General features: G+C 46.0%; 1 protein-coding gene and 1 long non-coding RNA gene across 6 annotated transcripts in view; one reads left to right on the plus strand and one right to left on the minus strand.

Moving 5' to 3' along the window:
* Positions 1 to 21016, plus strand: part of MAD1L1 (mitotic arrest deficient 1 like 1) — a 369315-nt gene that overhangs the window by 230409 nt on the left and 117890 nt on the right. For all 5 annotated transcript variants that reach the window (XR_008973123.1, XM_057416961.1, XM_057416962.1 and 2 more), the window contains one exon: positions 14832 to 15039. Coding sequence is in view for 4 of the 5 variants with exons in the window: in XM_057416961.1 (XP_057272944.1) it covers positions 14832 to 15039 (208 nt within the window). In the remaining variant the exon portion in view is untranslated. The remainder of the gene's footprint in view (positions 1 to 14831; positions 15040 to 21016) is intronic.
* LOC130603313 (uncharacterized) lies at positions 14963 to 15949 on the minus strand. The gene is made up of 3 exons (XR_008973124.1): positions 15852 to 15949; positions 15606 to 15658; positions 14963 to 15101 (listed from the first exon to the last, which is right to left on the minus strand). It is a non-coding gene; the product is annotated as an uncharacterized LOC130603313 (long non-coding RNA).

Here is a 21016-nt window from a genome sequence, read left to right on the forward strand (position 1 = left end):
CTTCTGCATGGGGACCAAGGGAGCAGAGTCCAGCTCCCTCAGGAGTTAGGTAAGGAAACCTGGGACCAGAAAGTGATCATCAACAGGTAGGGATTATGAAGGAGATGGAGGAGAGCTTCTCCGTGCTCCTGGATAAAGGGGAATATGCTCTTTTCATAAGGGCTCCTACAACTTGCTTAAATAAATGAAATAAACTCATTAAATGGTGAAAAGGGAGGGAAAATCAAATGTTTGCCTCTTTGCCCTCAGGAGCTGGAAGGAAATGTAGCCACTGAATTGATATTGGGGTGTTTTAGATACTCAGGTCTCTTACTTGAGAAAGAGCAGAGCAAGATAGGGTTCTGCACATTCAAGATAACTAAGTGAAACTGCACTTTGGGGTGGATAACATAGGTAGCTACATGGATAATTAACAAAGGTATGTGTGTGTATATATATATATATATATATATATGTTCTCTGAGATATTGGAAACTCCCTATTTGCTGTCTCACTTCTCCCTCTACCAAATGATCCATTACTAGAGAAAGAGCAATTTCCTCCTGGTACCTGGTTGGATGTTGAGGTGGGGAAGATGAGCTCTCCCCAGGTGCAAAGCTGTGTCAAGACAAACACCACATCGCTGAGAAGTGGCTGTGACAAAAAGAATAGAACTTGGCAATTCTTCCCTAGCTCCTCTTCCCCTCAGTGTGTTGCAAGGACATGTTTTGTTTCCTCATTATTATCTTCTGCTTGGCCAGCACAGGAGTAGTGTGGGAGGCAATAACCTCTCTCAGTGAGAGGCTGCAGTGGAGCTTGTTTAACCTGGAGCATGTTTGCTATAAAACCCACTCAGACACTGCCCTGCTGCTCGAGGAGACTGTCAGAAATGAGTCCTCCAAACCATTTGTGTCTGTCACAGTTTCTATATGATGTGAAAGGCAACTTGACTTGCTCTTTAAGTGGAACTGCTTCCAGCTTGAGGCAGGGAGTCTGTTAACAACAACAACGGGTTAGCTCTGTGCTGTGGCCAAGGCTGAGGCTGCATGTTCATTCACTGAAAGCATGGGGAGCTTTGTACCCTGCCAGGTCAGAGTTATACATGCAAGGGTATATAATAGCACTGTCATACACATGAAATTACAGGATCAAAACATGAAGCCTTTAGGAAGTCTCAGCATTGCTGTTAATGCTGTTGTGGTTAACCTCAGCAATCAGCCTGTGCAGTGTTGGCTGTACAAATACACAACATGATAGACAGCAATTTTTGTCACTTATGTTTTAGGCTGTTGTATGCTCAGCTGAGCTTAGATGGGTCCTACCATCAGATTGGAAGGCTGTGGCTTTTGCATAATTTGTAATTATTCATCTTTATTTTTATATAAGATACTATCTAAAAAAATACCCATAGAGGTTTTGGGTTTGTTCTAATGAGATATTAATAACTGGAAAATCTTATTACATTGCAGTTCTCCTTCCCTTTATGAAGTCTAGAAAGAGGGACCTCTGTTGTACTTCACTTTGAACACCAGCTTGGCACAACCAATTTGTGCTGCTTTTCTACTCTGGGATCTCCCCTTGAAAACCCACCTGAATTCATTCCAAAGTAGAGCTTTACCAGGAAATGCAGAATTAAGGAGGCATTTTATAGAGCATCACTGGGAGGGAAAGCTTTGAATGGTTGAGTATCTGGATTGGGGTAAATACTACAAACTCCCTTCACTTCAAATATCTTCTTTCTTGTCTGTTGTACAGTATCTGCATGTGCATGTTGCTTGCAGAATAAAGAAAGCAGAACAACAAAGCAGTAGTTTAATTTCTTGCATTTGGAACTGTGTGCACTTCTCTTCACCAGCTCGGTCTGCTCTGACACTTCTCGACAGTATTCTTGGCCAAAGTGACTTCATTTGTATGGGGAAGTTGATAAAATGTTTTTTGAAATTCAGATCTGTGAGAACCAGAGTTTCTCACCATGAAGTTAAGTCTTACCTCTGAAAAAGAATTCCTGTAACTCAAACTAAAAGCTCTTTGGGGCTGTTTTCAGAACTGACAAACTGCTTTTTACTTTCATTGTCTGTCAGAGGGTTTTGAACCATCACAGGTCTTCTCTGCACACTACCAGGGTGTAAATAATAGCAACTTTTTATGGACGTTGTTCTCTGGACTTGAAACAGCTGGCATAGAAACCCTGGAATTCAAAGCTCCAGGTGGTAACAAACCATCCCAGAGCAGACTGTGATTTTCCTCCATTTCAGTAAAAGGAAGAGCAGCAGTTGAAAAGGACAGTGAACGTTTGAATGCATTTTGTCTCTCAGATTATCCCAACTCCACACCATTCCATGTCTTACTGTCCTGACTCTTAACCTTCCGATCACGTTTGTTTGCATCCCTGACCTGATCTGAATGCCTCACTCAATGCAAATTATAGTCTTGCATCCTCCAGGGGATAATGCATTTCAAAGTGGGTATAGAGGAAAGATTTCCTATTTAAAACTGTACCTGAAGGGCTTCAGCACCACTGCTGAGACATTTTCTTTTATTACTTGTATTGCAGCAGTGCCCAGAATGTGTTATATGTTGTACCCAAAGATGTGGTCTGGTGTTAGAGCAGTGTGATTAGGTGATTAGAGCTTTTCTGTCCATGATACAGCCCAAGTCCAACTCTGACTCATTGCTAATTTGCTGTAGATGCTGTGGTAAAAGAGAGCCATAGGCAGGAATATCAATGAGTATGTGTAGTTGTGGCAGGTCAGCTCAGGAAGGGAAAGAAAAAGCCCTGTGGAAGTCCTTGCGGGAGAAGCAGCTGATCCAGGTATCGAAGGTGGCATTTGCTGATGGAGTGGAGAAGTTAATATGGGATTACTGGTGTCATTGCTTGTGAGGGTAAGGACCCTGAAATCTGTTCAGCTGGTGGGAACAGTAGAGGAGTTACTGAGGATGAAGGGGCACAACTCAGATTGTCTTTACCTTTGCTGTTCTGGAAATGACTAACATGGGTGTTCAGGAGAAGGGCTCCCGGAATCGAGGTGTGTGGACAAGAGGTCACATCACTGAGGCAGGGAGAAAGATCTTGCTGGTTTGGAAAAGAAACAGCAGGAATTTGCCAAGAACTGGCTAAGAGAAGGATGTAAAGGTTGCCCAAGTGAATTTCTGCTGCCAGGTTTCAGGGTTGTGCATGCTGCAGATGTACACGCAAAGATAGACGATGGAGAGAGAAAAAGAGTGGGAAAGAGGGAAGGGAATCGCCATGAGACCTGGTGGCAACAAGTGAGCCTCTGCCCAGCACCCAGCACCTTCTGGGTTGTTTTTTACCTCCAACTGTTCCTGATTTCAAGCGTGCACACTGGCAAAGCTGCGAGGAGCAGGTGGTGGTTGTTGCTTATTTGTTAGCTCGCTTTGTCTCATCTTTGCAATCCATTTTTGTTAATACGGCTCCTGTTCTGAGGGCTTTAAAGATCCCTCGCTGTAGTTATCTTCTGTGACAGAGGGAGCTGGGGCTGCTGAGCGTGCTGCGCTTTGTGCACCGGCTACAGAGGGAATTCTTTGGGATGCAGTTTACTGTGGGTTTTACTCTAATCACTTTAACAAGCCTGAGCAAAGAAACAAAAGGAACAAAACCAAGAAACAGAATTTCCATTAAAATGGCTCTTTCCTGAGGTAGGATTAAGCTTTCCAGGCTGCCTGCTACTAGATGCAGAAGTGCCTCCTATAGCCTTTTGTAGGAGAGAGCTGAGTAACCAATTTCGGGTTTGGTTTTAAAAAGCTATTAAAAATAGAGTCAAGGTAGATGAGGAGAAGCCGCTCACCTGCATAGTGAGCCCTAGTGAATAAGCTGCTGCAACAAGAGCTATGTTTGTTGGGGACCTTGCCTGTGCCTTTCTGGTAAATTCCAGTTTTGCATTCACGCTGGGTTTTTGGTCTCCATCTTGGAGTAAAATTTACCGTGGGTATTGGTGGAAGACTACCAGTGGACAATTCTTGACATGAATGCTATAGCACTAAGTGTAAGCTGACGATAAATACATTCAAAGATGACTTGTAATGATTTGTGACTTTAAGATGATTTGTGACTTCTCCGGTTTCATAATTCAGTAAAAGCAACATGGTATTCATTAGCTGTGTGCAGAGCCCTGTGCCTTGGTGCCTGTGTTTCCTCACAAATACCACGTGGTTATGGAGGAGCAAACCTGTTAATTCCAGAAACCTGAAGCCTTAGCAAAGTCATGCGTTTCTGTTACAGCTTGAAACGTGTATAGGTTCTGTGGTCAGGAGGAAGCACTGAATTCCAGCATCTTTCCTGCAGCCCTCAGCCCTCCAGAATCGTCACCTTCTTTGAAAGCTCTCTTCTTTCTGGGGCCAGTTCTCTTTTTTTGGGAACCCCTCTTTTCAGCACCACCTTTCTTTCTGGAACCCCAAGCCCCTGGTTTTCCCTGTCTAAATAGTCTAACTCATTGATCAGCTTGTGATCAGTTCCCTAAGCAGTGATTCTGTCTCATGTCTCTGTGTTTGGAGGATTCAAGATATGCCCCTTTTGGTTTAGTCCAGGTCTTACCAAAATTTACAGACATGCTGTGCTTGCAATAAGCAAGTAACATCTTCTGCTTGGGAGTTCAAAAGTTCACTTTCAGACGTCCACCACATGCGTATACCCAATTATCTGCCATGTGTTAATGTTCACAATTTAAGCTACTTTTTGCCTCCAGAAGGTAGCAAATGGATGCAAGAGCATTCCCTGGCTTGTTGGATGCCTTTCAAACACTCCCCTTGCACCACCCTTCCAATTGATGCTTTATGCTTTGTATCTGTATTTAAGAAACTTTCCCATCTGTCTCCTACAGATAGATGCAGTCTCTATTTCAGATGTCCTTCCAAGGTAACTACTGACCCATCATTTCTTTAAAGCTGATGCAGTCTTCTAAGCTCCTAAGATTGTTTCTAAGTTCCCAAGTATTGAATAATGTGTCCCAGTCTGGAAATCTCAGAGGTTTTCCTCTTAAGAAGTCAGCATGGAAACGTTCCTTAGCTCAGAAAGCATCGGTGTGTATCGCTTGTGTTTGGGTGGTGCTCACTGTATGTGAGAGTCACACAAAGAAGAAACGGTCCTTCCCTTGAAGAGCTTCCAATTGTCAGCCTTTTCTCAGCAGGGGCAAGCACAATCTGTTGCACTGCAAGCGAGGAGCGATTAAACCCAGCTGTCCATATGCTCTGCCAGAATTGATTGTGCTGCTCAGAAATCACAATCTTTTAAGGTTGATAGACATGAAGACTGAAAAAAAACAGGCACTTAAGTGTACGCCAGCCTCATCTATGGGTTTTGGCAGCTTTGTTTTCAAATGCATTAAACAGGAGGAGCCTACGAGGATGTGAAAGCAGTTGAAAATCCTTGACAGTGCTTGCTGGCATTGTATCCTGACAGTCACTGCCTCCTTGGGACGTGTGAACTTCTTTAACTTCATTACTGATGTTACATAAACATATCCACAACAGCTGAAACTATTCCCTTTGCTACCAGTTCTACCTTCTGATTAGAAATACCTGCAGTAGATGAATAGATCTTAAATGGAGTCGTTAAGCACTGAACGTTTCATCAAATGTAAAGTAGTCCGCATCGTTTTAAGTACTTTATTCTTACCTGTGGGCCTGTGAAAGTGAGTTGAGTGGAAAGAAAAGCTTTTATAGCTCCTGGAGAAAGACATCCCTGAATTGGGACTGCGCAGTATTCAAACAACCAGGAGGAGAGACGCCAGAATAAGTTCAGGCCTTTTCAAGGTGCTGTCACCCACAGCTTTCATTGTTCTTCTGAACAACTCCTCTTCTAAAGGAAAAGTTTCTGGTTTTCAGAGATTAAAGCAATCCTGTCTTCATTCATTGCTTCGTCACTTGACTGATTCTTCCCTAATGGGGAAAGTACTTAGGAAGTTTGTGAGCTGTAATTTCAACACGTAGCCCAACATACTGACTGTTTGCCGATAATGTAGTTTGAAAAATGACACAATCCATCAGAGCAGTTATCTCCTCAGGGTGGTTTTTGCCAGCTGGGTGATACAACAGGGAAGGGAGGAAAGCCGCAGCATCTGACTTGAGCTTGTTCTTCTGTTCTGGATGGCAAATGTGTCAAACTCTCTTTTCCATAGTCCTTTGTCAGAAAGTTTTTTGATCATCGGAGTGTCCCACGTCCCAGAGTGTGTTTAGAACATATTGCACTGGGGCAACATTTGTGTCTTGCATCTGTGGTGGCTGTCTCACGTAATGCCTCTGCAGTGGGGACACAAGTGCTGGGCTGACTCTTCTCAGTGGTATGCAAGAGAGTTTTCCTCATGCAGACCCTGGGGCACATGTCTGGAAGGCTGAGGATAATGCATCAAAACAACATTATTTCACAAACCAGAACATATTAACATGGTGAGTCAACAAATCATCTCTCTAAAATGTCCGATGCCCTTCTGAGAGCACGGAAACAGTTTTGCTGCCTTAAGCACCAAATCAGTTAGTTAGCATCTTGCTTTCCAGAAATGAATAATTCACTCTTCTACTAAGTGTCAGCCTGACTTGGTTGCAATCAATCAAGGTATTTATTGCTTCCTCCTAAATTGAAGCTCTTTGTACATTTTTCTGACAAATCTGCTTTACCAGCTCAGTGTTATTCCTTGAAAGAAGAATCAATGAGCACCAGCAGTTCTATGTAGTGCAAGTTATTTACTTTTCAGCATCTCTACAATTTCCATGTTTTAAAGTATTGGGAAAAATAGGGGTACAGATGGGGTGATGCTGAGAAACTAGCAGTAGCGTGCCATCTGCACTGTTTGAGACATTGGCCATGATGTGCTGTGAGCAGAATGATCTACTGAATGAACCAGGGACAGGGTGGCTTTCCAATAAAGGGGCTGTCTATAGGTCATATATTGACTGCATCTCCCAAATGTCTCATAGTTCTGTATAAAGACACGATGAGCTTAAACTGATTTAGTCAATTCTTACATTCAGGCCACGTTTCCAAGCCTGAAGCACACGTTCCATACTTCTTGGAGAAGCCAGGGATACACTCGCATTTGTTGCAAGATGCTTTTTAACTCTGCTAAGCAGTACCTCCTGCCATGTGTTGGTTCAGCACAGAAGCAGCATCTGGATCTGCTCCTGGACAGTTGCACTGCTCCTGTTCAAAGAGCGTGGCCACCTCTTCTGTACCCCTCCTTTCAAATGCCTCTGTTTGGTGGCATTTGGTCTTCCTCATCAGTAGCCCCAGATTAGAAATGATTTTCTAAATGGGCAAATCTGGTTTAGAGCTTCTCACCCAGCGTCCAAAACACCATTTTCCAGGCTTCTGTTGCAGAGCTGAAAGGACAGAATTCTGATAAGACTTAATTTATTGTGGAGGGAAGAGCAGCTGACAGAGAAAAGCAGCTATTTGTGTTTTCCAGAGCTAAAGGGATTGCAGGAGAACATTGTTTGCTTTCTCCAGTCCCTGGTTTCTTACCAGCATTAGGGTTTCATTTCCTTCAAATGCTAGTGAGAATTGAATGCTGCTTTCCAGCCATGACTCTTCCTAGAGCCAACCAAAGTCACTCCCAACCTTCAGAAACTTGGAAGGACACTCCAAATAATTGAAGTTGTGATTCTGTTTTGGACGTCTGGTATCCCATACACCTGCAACTGTTCCCTTCCATCAGAAACTGGCTCTGGTCTGCACCGTTTCCATGGAAAGCTTCCTGCATCTATTTGGAAATCCGTAGGATGGCAATAAATTTCCCAGAGCCTTGAACTGGAGACTGCATCTTTCCATACCTCTGCTCCCCTCACATAGAATCATAGAATGGTTCAGGTTGGAAAGGACCTTAAGATCATCCAGTTCCAACCTCCCTGACATGGGCAGGGACACCTCACACTAAAACATGGCACCCAAGGCTCTGTCCAACCTGGCCTTGAACACCACCAGGGATGGAGCATTCACAGCTTCCTTTGGCAACCCATTCCAGTGCCTCACCACCCTTACAGTAAAGAACTTCCTCCTTATATCCAATCTAAACTTCCCCTGTTTAAGTTTTAACCTGTTACCCCTTGTCCCATCACTACAGTCCCTAATGAAGAGTCCCTCTCCAGCATCCTTATAGGCCCCCTTCAGATACTGGAAGGCTGCTATGAGGTCTCCACGCAGCCTTCTCTTCTCCAGGCTGAACAGCCCCAACTTTCTCAGCCTGTCTTCATAGGGGAGGTGCTCCAGTCCCCTGATCATCCTCATACCATCAGCCTTTATTGTCTCTTTTTGGGCTTTTAGATGGTAGTTTGTTGTGGAGTTGTTTGTACAGGATCTCTCATGCCAGGATCCCTGTCTCACTTGGTTTCTTTTACATGTTTCTATACTATAAACCGGCAGCACTAATATTTTAGCTGTAGGGAGAAATGTACTGGTTTGATCTGTGCTGTGTAGAATAAAGAGAAAGCTACTGCCCCTAGCCCCAATATGTGAGTGGCATAGAAAATATGTTAGTGATCTCCCAGAAATGTTAAATGAGATGGATTCTGCAACAGCCTTCGTCTTACAGTGAGCTTTTAAGAGAATCTCCTGTCTCAGTTTAGCTACAGACTGACGTGCTCAGGAGCATTGGTGAGTCCTGAAAATAAGACTGAGTCTTAGTGCTGAGGTTTAGAGCATGATTTTTCAAGGAGGTGTGTTATATAAAAGGAGAGGATAAATGGACTGAAAGAGCTATAATAGCCAGAGCAATGCAGCTTCATGGCAGGGCTTTATAGAAAGGCCAGAGAGGTGTTTTAAAGGAGTAAATAACCTGCAAAATAAACAGCCTAGTGCAGTGCGGGTTAAAGCAGCCCTGGCAAGAAGGCAGCAGCAGGCTCCAGGTTTGCATGGCTTTCCTCCACACTCAGATCCTTCTGCTGCCTCATGCCTTGCGTGAGCACCTGCTGTGATGGTGCAGGATGGAGCTGCACCAAGTAAAAGTGATCCCTGCCTGACCTTGGTGCTGCAGCCAGCGAGGGAGATGGGGCCAGAGCTTCATGGCTTGTCAGAAATACCGTGGTACATGGTTGTGCAGCTCTGATTTTCAGGGCATCATTTGCCAGCCAGTGTAAAACCCATCAAAAACTTCGGGGTTGAATCTCTTCCCTTGAAAGGCAAACACAAGAGTGAGGAGTGCCCTGACCTGTCTGGGAGACTCCTGAAATGCAAGTAGCGCAAGAATTTAGATAGCTGGGTGCAGAAACAGGCTTGTAAATGCCACTGTGTTGCTGGGGAGAATATATCTAATAAGCTGGTGTTACAGCTGTCTTCATGCTCCCTCTGTTCAACATCAGTCCCAGTTCTTCAGTTCTCTCCTAAATTTCTCTTGGCCAAGGCTGTCAGTGGGATTATTTCTTTTCTTGGTCCTAATGCCCTGTCTGTCAGGTCCAGGTTGCTTGTCTCAACCTTCCCGTGAAAATGAGGTCACAAAAGCCCATTGCTATGGGATTGCAGAATAGCACTGGCCCCCTGGGTGTTCCTTAAGGTCTCCTGAGCACCACAAGGCATGGGCAGTATGAGAATGTGCATTACCTGCTTGGTATATGGCTCAGGGCTGGAAGACCGTGTACTGTGACTGTGGGGAATGCAGACAGCTAGGCAGGGTATCCAGCGTTTCCATGCCTGACTTTCCCAAGTTCCCTGGAGTGAGCTACCTGGACCAGGGCAGCCCACTGGGGGTCCCTGTGTCTTCCTGTGGTAAGGGGTGCCTCCAACCCCCTCTTGGCCTGGGACATACACAGATACGCACTCCCTTTGTTTTTAACTTGTACTTACACCATGAAGTAGTGACTGCCTCTTCCACCACCATGGACCTGAGTGGTTAAACTGATTTCTCCCAGTTTCTCACAACATAGTGATTTCTCAGTGTAGTTAGGGGGAACAACTGTACCCCCACTCCCACCCCCTTTTTTTTGCCTTTGGGCAACACAACAGTGATAGCATCTGCTGGTTTCTAGGCACATTCCATAGCAGTTCTTACTGAACACAACCAGATGTATCATGCCAAATTGGTTCTAATCAGAAATTAAAGCTGGCCACCCCCAGCCCCTCTGATCTCTGAGGACTGGCTGCATCACAAGTTGATTTTGTGCCGAATGTCTCTACTTTTAACACAACAGCCTGCATCTCTGCGGGTGAGGAAACCTCTTCCTGCTGCTTGCTGCCTGGCTAACTGGAAAGTGAGGTTTTAAAGGAGAATTTCAGTATGGTTCCAGAAGGAGAGCACTGGAACACTTGTGAGATGTAGCAAACATTGCATGTGAACATCCAAAGGCACCCAGCGGTCCTTACCCGTTGTCCATGCAGCCCGTAAGAGCATCTCTGGCCACAGTGATGGAAGATCTCTTTTGGGAGAGTCCACACATTCCACAGCCCTCTCCCGGCAGCCAGAGATGCTGGAGAATGAACCCCCACCCTCCCTTGGCAGGGTTCAGTTGTGGAGCTGTTGTCCATGAACCTTGCCAAACCCATGTTTGAACCAGTGCTGTGTCTGCTGTCAGGCAGTTCCCTCCCACTGTAGGCAGAGGTGCTTTACACAATGCGGACAGAGCGTTTTCCATAAAAGATGTTGGGAATGGGATCTTCCTGGGGTCTCTTCCCAGCAACGACCAACAAGTCAGGATGCAGTTGCTCAGGCTCTGCTTTGGTTTGCATGACAAAACAACCCACATAAAGTTCTAGCACATCTTTAATGAAAATGAAATGATAAAATTGGGATAATACCCACCTCCTGCTGCTCTTGATGGTTAATTAATGTTTACAAATCACTTTAGGTCCTGAGATTTAATTGAAGGCAAAGCATTACCATATAAAATACCTTTTTCTGCAGGCGGTGCTGCTGGGTTTCACTGGGCACGGTGCCGTGGAAGCCAACATTAGCACAAGCTTTACTGCTTCTGTGGTCGTGAGGCTTCCTGTGGTTTATATGGAAATTGTCTCTCTGAAATCATAAATGTAACATCAGTGTTTTCCTCTCACTTTGAAAGAATATTAATTTGCTAGCATAGGACTTGACTGACTATTTAAACTGCTATAAATACAACTCACCTCTGAGAAAAGAGCATCAAATTCACATTCACTATGTACTCACTTGCTTGGGATGAGCTGATACAACTTGCTAATGACTCTACCATTGGATGTTGCTGGCTTGTAATAAATTAGGCTAGTACTGGGTGTCCTGCTGTAGTTGAAGGGTGTATCTGTGTGCTCGTTATCATCTCCTGCTATCAAGAGGTGTAAAATGCAGCTATAAAATTTCATTTCTGGAGGTAAATTTAACTGTGGAGGTGGCAGCAAGGGAGCAAGCTCTGCTGAGTGGGGGTTTTGGTGGTGGTTTTTGGCCAGTTTCTTTTTTAGAAAGAGTAGCAAGAGCATGAGAAGCAATACTGGGTTTGGCTGGCTTCAACTGCTGGAATAAAACATTGTCACTGCATGAATGTCCCGTTTTCTGCTGTAACACTTTCTGTCTTCATACAAAGAGTGGCACAGGTTAGAATTGTATAGAATAGTTTGGGTTGGAAAGAATCTTAAGATCATCCAGTTCCAACCCCCTGCCTTGGGCAGGGACACCTCACACTAAAACATGCCCCCCAAGGCTCTGTCCAACCTGGTCTTGAGCACCACCAGGGATGGAGCATTCACAACCTCCCTGGGCAACCCATTCCAGTGCCTCACCACCCTTACAGTAAAGAACTTCCTTATATCCAATCTAAACTCCCCCTGTTTAAGTTTTAACCCGTTACCCCTTGTCCTATCACTGCAGTCCCTAATGAAGAGTCCCTCCTCATCATCCCTATAGGCCCCCTTCAGATACTGGAAGGCTGCTATGAGGTCTCCACGCAGCCTTCTCTTCTCCAGGCTGAATAGCCCCAACTTTCTCAGCCTGTCTTCATACCGGAGGTGCTCCAGTCCCTGATCATCCTCGTGGCCTCCTATGGACTTGTTCCAACAGTTCCATGTCCTCCTTATGTTGAGGACACCAGAACTGCACACAATACTCCAAGTGAGGTCTCACGAGAGCAGAGTAGAGGGGCAGGATCACCTCCTTCGACCTGCTGGTCACGCTCCTTTTGATGCAGCCCAGCATACGGTTGGCTTTCTGGGCTGCAAGTGCACACTGAAGCCGGCTCATGTTCATTTTCTCATCCACCAACACCCCCAAGTCCTTCTCTGCAAGGCTGCTCTGAATCTCTTCTCTGCCCAACCTGCAGCTGTGCCTGGGATTGCTCTGACCCAGGTGTAGGACCTTGCACTTGGCATGGTTAAACTTCATGAGGTTGGCATCAGCCCACCTCACAAGCGTGTCAAGGTCCCTCTGGATGGCATTCCTTCCCTCCAGCGTATCAACCGAACCACACAGCTTGGTGTCATCGGCAAACTTGCTGAGGGCGCACTCAATCCCACTGTCCATGTCAGCAACAAAGATGTTGAACAAGACCTGTCCCAACACCCATCCCTGAGGGACACCACTCGCTACTGGTCTCCAGCCGGACACTGAGCCATTGACCACAACTCTTTGCGTGTGGCCATCCAGCCAGTTCTTTCTCCACCGAGTGGTCCATCCATCAAATTGATGTCTCTCCAATTTAGAGACAAGGATGTCGTGTGGGACAGTGTCGAACGCTTTACACAAGTCCAGGTAGATGACATCAACTGCTCTACCCCTGTCCATCAGTTCTGTAGCCCCATCATAGAAGGCCACCAAATTGGTCAGGCAGGATTTTCCCTTAGTGAAGCCATGCTGGCTGTCACCAAGCACCTTGTTGATTTTCATGTGCCTTAGCATGCCTTCCAGGAGAACCTGCTCCAAGATTTTGCCAGGCACAGAGGTGAGAGTGACTGGTCTGTAATTCCCCGGGTCATCCATTTTCCCCTTCTTGAAAATGGGGGTTATATTTCCCTTTTTCCAGTCATCGGGAACTTCACCTGACTGCCATGATTTCCCAGATATGATGGCCAGTGGCTTAGCAACTTTATTTGCCAGCTCCTTCAGGACCGATGCATGGATTTCATCAGGACCCATGGACTTGTGCATGTTCAGGTTCTTAAGATGGTCTCGAACCAGATCCTCTCCTACAGCGGGCCTAACGTCTTCATTCTCACAGTCCCTGTGTCTGCCTTCCAGGACTTGGGTGGTGTGGTCAGAGCCTTTGCCAGTGAAGACTGAGGCAAAGAAGTCATTCAGAAGCTCAGCCTTCTCCAAATCCAGTGTAGCCAGTTCTCCCGAGAGCTTCCTGAGGGGGCCCACGTTGTCCCTAGTCTGTCTTTTATTCGCTACCTACCTATAGAATCCCTTCCTGTTATCTTTCACATCCCTAGCCAAATTTAATTCTAACTGGGCCTTAGCTCCCTAGCTTCCTGGACAACATCCCTGTATTCTCCCCAGGCCTCCTGTCCTTGCTTCTACCTTTTATAACTCTCTTTTTCCCTTCGAAGTTTCCTGAGGAGCTCCTTATCCATCCAGGGAGGTCTCCTGGCCCTCCTGCTGCACTTCGTTCTAGTTGGGATGCAACACTCCTGAGCTTGTAGCAGGTGATCCTTGAATATCAACCAACAGTCTTGGGCCCCTCTGCCCTCTAGAGCTGTATCCCATGGAACCTTCCTAAGCAGGTTCCTGAAGAGGCCAAAGTCTGCTCTCTTGAAGTCCAGGGCAGTGAGCTTGCTGCACTCTCTTCTCACTGTCCTGAGGATCTCAAATTCGAGCATCTCGTGATCGCTGCATCCAAGGCTGCCCTGGAGGGTCACATTTCCAACGAGCCCTTCCCTGTTGGTGAGCACGAGGTCAAGCACGGCACCTCTCCTTGTCGGCTCCTCTGTTACTTGCAGAAGGAATTTGTCTTCCGCACAGTCAAGGAACCTCCTGGATTGCTTGTGCCAGGCCGTACCGTCCTTCCAACAGATGTCAGGGTGGTTGAAGTCCCCCATGAGAACAAGGGCCTGCGAGCGTGAGGCTGTTCCTATCTGTCTGTAGAGTGCTTCATCCGCAGGGTCTCCTTGATCAGGCGGTCTGTAACAGATCCCCACCGTAATGTCTCCCATAGCTATTTTCCCTTTAACCCTGACCCACAAACTCTGTGGACTGCTCACCTGTCCCCAGACAGTTCCATACTCTCCAGCCTATCCCTATAACATAAAGGGCAGCTCTCCCTCCCCGCCTGCCGGGACTGTCTCTTCTAAAAAGCCTGTAACCTTCCATTCCAAAACTCCAGTCATAGGAGCCATCCCACCATGTTTCTGTGATGCCTATTATATCATACCCCCGTAGATGTGCACATATCTCTAATTCCTCTTGTTTGTTCCCCATGCTACAGGCGTTTGTATAGAGGCATCTGAGCCGAGCTCCAGCTGAAGCCGGCTCATTGGCTGGAGCGGCTGGGATATCTCTACAGTGCTCCGAGCATTTAATATAGGTGCTGGCAACCGACTGGAAGTGTTGGGATGGAATGATGCCCCCCTCCCCCAACACATCTAGTTTAAAGCCTCCTTGACCAGTCTGGCAAGCCTCCTACCAAAACCGCTCTTCCCCTTAGACCAGCTCCATCAGCCCTCAGTAGACCTGGCCTACTAACTTGGGTCCTGTGTTCAAGACACCCAAACCCCTGACTATGGCACCACCCTTCTAACCATTTATTAACCTGGGCAATCCTCCTAGCCTTTTTGGGCTCCTCCCCTGTATCCTGGAGAATTGACGAAAAGACAATCTGAGCTCCAGAGCCCCTAACCAGCTCTCCCAGGGCTCTGCAGTCCTTCTTTATGTTCACCAGGCTACTGCTGTCTATATATTTACTGCTGTCTAGTTGGACCAGTTACTGAATCTGCTTCTGTTGTTTCTTCCACACAGGGTGACTATGACCCCAGCAAAACCAAAATTCTTCATTTCAGCATGAATCCAGCAAGCTTGGCCATGCAGCAGCGCAAGGAGGAGCACCAGCAGCTCCAGGAGGCATATGAAAGGCTGAAGGAGACAGTGAGGGTGCTTGAAGGAGGTGGTTCCATCCCTGAGAATCTGGAAGGACTTGGGAGTTTACAGTCATCACAAGAAATTGCAGGTAGGCTGCTGGCTTCTGGTTGTGAAGATGCACTTATTCATGCGTACTGCCAAAGGAGCTGTCTGCAAAAGCAGATGGAGACATTGCAGACAGTGTGCTTGTTGGAACAGTTATAAGGGAAATGAAAAAACACTGGGTTGATGCAGGAGAGAGTAAATGTGGTGGCAATCCTGTGGCAGTTTGCTACAGAGGATAGGTGGTAAGGATAAATAATGATAATTCATATCATTTGCTCATGATAAATGAAATGCCAATGCAACAGCCTTCATAGCCTGGTGCTGCTGATGGAGTAAAGGGAAATATTGCCTTCCTTTCAGGGCTGGTTTAGCCTTTGAGGTAGTACAGACAGCAGGAAATAACTTTCATAGCTGCAGGGAAGCAAGTGGTTGAACTCTTTTCAGACCTGGCTTAAAACAAATTAATATTGTTTATCAGTGTATATGTGCCCCATTAATCACAGCTACATTCAATACTCCATGAAAGTAGAGTACATCTTTCACTGAGCTAAATACATGGCACAGAATCTGTGGCTCTCCTCCAGTATATTCTGTCTTCCCTTCACATACCTGAATGAGACTTTTTACCCCAAAGTCAGCACCTCCAGATATGCTCCCAGACTCTGTAAATCAAGGTAAGGATATCAAGAAAGCATGACCTATCACCCCTCTGTGGGGGCACCAGGCAGACTTGAGTCATGCTGCAGAGCCCAAGAGATCTTCCTGCTGTGACTCTTCACATCTACCTTGCCCTCAAAACAGTTTTGTTAGAAAAGATTAAAAACAAGGAGAGCCAAATGTCTGTGTGGAGCTAACCTGTGGTGTTTCTGCGGCACGTACACAGTCAGTGGCCAGAGGTCAGGATCCTCCTCTGATGGGGCCAGGAGGGCAGAGCTCCACTCAAAGGAGATTTGGGATCCACAAAATGGCTGGTTTAAGGAATATACCCAGAAGAAGGTATCTTTCACTGTTATGGCATCAAAATTCTCTGAAAGTAGCTTGCTTTTCCCATTGATCAAACAAGGGTACTTTATTACTGCTAAGGATGGGTTTGTTCCCGCATCTCACAGTGGATTATGGTGCTATATAGCCTTAAAAATACTATGGTGAGAAGTGTAGATGGGGTGGTTTATAAAGTGAAGAGCTGTTTGGATGTTAGAGGTGCGATGACAGTTTGTCACTGTTGTTAGTGGATGCTCTAACAAGTGCATAAGCGTTAAACACTACACATATATGTAAGGAAGACTGTCCATAGGAGCTTCCAGTCTGAGACCCCACAGAGACTGGAGCAGTTCTTGGGGGTGGTTCTTGCATTGCAATTTGAATTTGACACGCACTGCTTTTTAAATTACAGCAGATGCTGTTGCCTAATGCCCTTGTCTGTTGTTATGCCCCCGAGTACCTGGCATATCTAATGAATGCTGCAGATCCAGAGGGCTGACAGTGCCCCTTGAGCCCAGGGAGGAGAGCGCTGGTCAGAGAGGATGCAGAGTTGAAGTCAACTCTGTGTCTCTGCTGCTGAGGAATGAACCTCTGGGGTATCATCCACAGTAATTAGAGCATTTCATCTGGGGGAATGCACTTCTCACGTGTGCCTCCTGTGATTTGTTATTCAGAATTATTATTCTGCTGCCTTTCACGGAGTTGCTTTTAGTTGTTTGTGAGGTGCTGCTGTGCTGGGATGTTACCAGGTTTGTCATTAGCTCATAAGGGATGCATTTTTAAAGCTGTTTTCTCTTCTGCCTTTGATTCTGACAGGAAAACAAACAGCTCACCGAGTTCCAGGGTGTTCTAGCCTCTCATATATGTGACGCTGTTTGTTTCCTTTTGCCCCAGTCCCATGCTACATCATTCTGACCTCTGGTCACCAACTCGAATGGGAGAGATCGGCTGCAGAGCCTAGTGGAGTGGGAAATACTTCAGTGTCATTTATCAAAGTCACAGGAGGGCCCTTTACGTTCTTGGAGTGCCTGTGAGTGCATATGGAAGTGATTCATGTAAACAAAATGGGAAAAAGAGCTGGGAGTGAAGTGTGGATGAGCCCTGTGAGCCCTTTGAGACCAGGGCATATGTATAGTAGAGACCAGGGCATATGTATAGTAGAGACCAGGGCATATGTATAGTAGAGACCAGGGCATATGTATAGTAAGCCAGGCTATATGGAAAGATCTTGAGTTTTTTTCTTATATTTTATGTACTTTTGTACATCACTGTCATGCACAGGGAACATTGCCATAAACAGTCTTAAACCCTCCCTTCTGCTGGGGGAGTATACATCAGTATGGTTGGAGGATGAAGACCATGTATACCAGGATGTTCAGGAGATGCTGAGGACGTTATGGCACTGACTGCAAGGTTAACAGCATTGAATTAGCCAGATGAAAGCCAGATGTACTGGGCAGGGCAGAGCTCCTGGTGTGTTAGGGGACAGCTCATCAAGTGCACCATGCAAGCTGCATCTGTTTTTGCATTGACTCTAGCCTGCTTAACTCATGCAGCATCTGCAGTGTGGATGCCACAGCTGTTCCTGTGGTTTAAGACCATGGATTTGCATGGCCAGGAAATTTCCACTGTCTTCTCCCTCTGGATAAGAAATGGAAGATCCAGCTTTCAGTGTTTTCTTAGGATCTCAACAGCTCTGCCCACAGGAATGGCTGCCATATGCTTTCCATTTTAGTCTATTTCCAAGGTGTGAAGTGGGGAGCATGTGGCAGAAACTCCATCTACTCTGTTTGTCACTGTGCAATTGACTGCCTTGGGGAGGCACGTTTATTGTGTATAATGAGGGAGCAGGTTCCAGTGAGGTTTGTGAAGCTGTTTCTATGCAAAAATAACACGAATTGGAATTTTTCTTGCACCCCTTTCTGTCAGCTGCAATACCCATATGTCTGTTTATCCATTTCATTTGTATGACACACGCAAGAGGCAAATTCAGTTCTCTGAGCTTCTGAGGTGGGAGGTCTCTTGTGTCAGAGTTGAATAGGATGAAGGGGGGCTGAGGGCACAGTAGGAAGAGTATGGATAAAAGCTGGGAAGACAACAAAGGTCATATGTAAATTTGCATTTTGCCTTTTGACTATAAAGGTAAATGTAAGCTTTTACTGTCCTATTTTGCCATATAGCCTAAAGGGCTTTTTGGCAGAGGTGAGGGATTTGGGTGGCCTCTAGCCAGGCAGGTTTGCTGTGTTCAACAAGCTTATGTGATCTTCAGCAATGATGCTTGAGGTTCAGAGAATTAGACCAACCAAAGAAAAGCATTAAGGACAATGATGTTGATGGTTTTGATACTAATGTGTTGGCCAGTGTTAAATTCATTGGACTGGAATGCAGCACGTTTTTTCTGATCATGGTTCAGACTCCTGGATAGGTAATAAGGAAATGATTACTGTGGACGTTAAAGCTCATTAAATGTGACTCTATTAAAAATCAAGGTTATGCTGGACTTTAAATCTCTTTGAGCATAACCGCTGGCGGCTGCAGCACATCCTGGCAACTTGCCATATAATTCAGTGGTCCTTTCCTCTCATTTATGCTGTAATAGTCTTTGTTAAAGCAGGTACCAGGGTTATTGCAGAGCAGAGGTTTGAATGATGTGAGCTGTAACAGCATGCCCTCTTTTTGCCAAGTAGAAACTTGCACGTGGGGTTGTGTGCTGTTGACGGGGCAGATTTGGGGCAGCCTCAGTACAGGAATGGGCTGTGACTTCATGAGGGCTTTGTGTCTCTCTCCCTGTGGCTGCCCAGGTGTGGGCTGTGTACGAGCAGGGTGCTCCAAAGTCAGGCTGCCGTCTGTGGAGAGGCTCCGAGTGTCTGGAACAGGGACGCAGATTGTAACAGCTTTGGAAAGGTATCACTGCCCAGGCTGGGAATCTGCTCCAGTTCTGCATTCCTCTTCCCTGTACTCTTCACATACACAAACCACCACTCTCCCTCCTCTGTATTCAGGCTGCATCTTCTGCTTTTTTCTTCCAGCTCCATAGCTTTTCCAGGTTTTCTCTATTTCTCTCCGGGCCATTTCTGTTTACGTCTCCCTTTTTTTGTCTTGTATGGTCCTAGTAGACCTCTAGATTTTTCTTTTCTGGCACTGCTAGAGATGGAGTTCAGGCTTAGTTGCAAGCAAATAGGTAGGTGGCAGCTCATAGGGAGCTGACAGAAGTAATGATGTGTGTATTGTGGCTAAGCGTAGGTAGAAATGAGAATGCTTCAGGTAATGATTATTTCCATTTGTCTTCTCATCTTAAATATAGTGTATTTGAAGAGAGGAACGCATGACCCATGGAAGCTGGTTCCTGACTAAAGAACTCTAATGCAAATTCCATGAGCTCTCATGATTTATTGCTATCCCATAGGCACAGTGGAGCGTTCCCTTCTTTCATGCAGCCTCTCCCCATGAGCAAGAGGAAAAGTGCTTTTAATATTCTTTCTGTTGGGAAGATAGGCTGGCACCCCTACCAGCAAGGAAGATGGGGAGATGTCCTGGGTTCAGCAGTAGCAGTCATGTTTCTCCTCCTTGGTAGCTGGTGCAGTGCAGTGTTTTGACTTTCGGCTCGGGAACAGAGCTGATAGAGATGTTTTGGTTTGGCCAAGGACTTTGTGAGCCTCATGTTCTGCCAGGGAGGAGGGGAATCCAGGAGGAAGCAGAGACAGGACACCTGACCCAAACTGACCAAAGAGGTATTCCATACCACAGCACGTCATGCCCAGGATGTAACTGGGAGTTAGCCGGAAGGGCTGGGAGACTGCAGGGTTGGAGGAGGTATCGGTCGGAGCTTGGTCGGGCTTGGGGGCCGAGTTATCGGTCAGCGGGTGGTGAGGTGCTGTATTCTCTTCCCTTGTTATTTCCTTTATCATTATTATAATTGGTGGTAGCAGTAGTGATTTTGTTATACCTTAGTTACTAAACTGTTCTTATCTCAACCCGTGGGAGTTGCATTCTTTTGATTCTCCTCTCCGTCCCTCCGAGAGCAGGGGGAGGGCAAGAAAGGGGGGGAAGTGAGCGAACAAATTACCTGTCTGGGTTTAAACCACGACAGGAGATCAACGCTGATTTCAACCATCTGTAGAGAAATTTTGGAAGTGAACTATTTCCCTGAACATAGTCCCACCAAAAAGGAAAACTATTGATCCATCTCGGTGTGTTCTTTTTCCCTTATTAGGGCCAAGTAGGAAAAGGGGGTCCTTGATGAAGGTCTGGGGAATCTGGTTGCAGGGCAGGTGTTCGACCCCAGCAGGGATGCTACATCTGCTGTTCAGCAGAGGCTGTCTCCAGCATCTCTGCCATGTCAGGGCCTTGTAAAAATGTAATTAATTGGACTTAAATGGGGTAATGAATTAATATTAAAATAATATAATCTTGTTGAAATGACAAGCCAGAGATGGTAAAATTTGTCACTGTCCTGGTATGCTTGTGCTTCTGGTGAATGTGTTTCTGAGTACAGAAGGCGACAAAAAAGGAGCAGATGGAGTTTAGAAGTTGCTGTTCTCCATCCACAGTTGGCTGAGCTGTTGGTGCTTGGAAGCCTTGGTGCTTCCTACCATCTGTGTATAGGAAATCCACACATGATGAGGGCTGCACCTGCAAATGGAACCTGAGTCCACCTGATGAAGGATTTTTGTGTGACCTTAGTTGTTGGTAGATGCACACATGGAAGCGCAGCATCCATCTCTCACCTTGTGCCTGTGGCTCTCAGCATCTTGCTGGTCAAACAAGGTTGGGCCAGGTGAACGCATAGAGGGCAGCTCTTCTTCAGTCATGTAAAACCTCTTCCTAAAGCATGGGAAGGATTCATTAGGTGACACTTCTTTCCATGATGTTTGACATGCCAAGTCCCCTCCATTTTGTCTAAAGGAATTGCCTTCTTTCTGAAGAGGCACAGAGTGAAGGTCCAGGGCATTTGCTGTCTTCAAATGTTAAGGGACGTTTGGTAAGAACAGGATGTTGGCCTTTGTGCCCTGCCTGATTTCAATAAAGTAATTGCTTTC

Source organism: Pezoporus wallicus, unplaced genomic scaffold (genome assembly GCF_028554395.1).
Source record: "Pezoporus wallicus isolate ANWC-B61680 ecotype Strahan unplaced genomic scaffold, APGP_CSIRO_Pwel_v1 scaffold_7392, whole genome shotgun sequence".
Lineage (NCBI taxonomy): Eukaryota > Metazoa > Chordata > Aves > Psittaciformes > Psittacidae > Pezoporus > Pezoporus wallicus.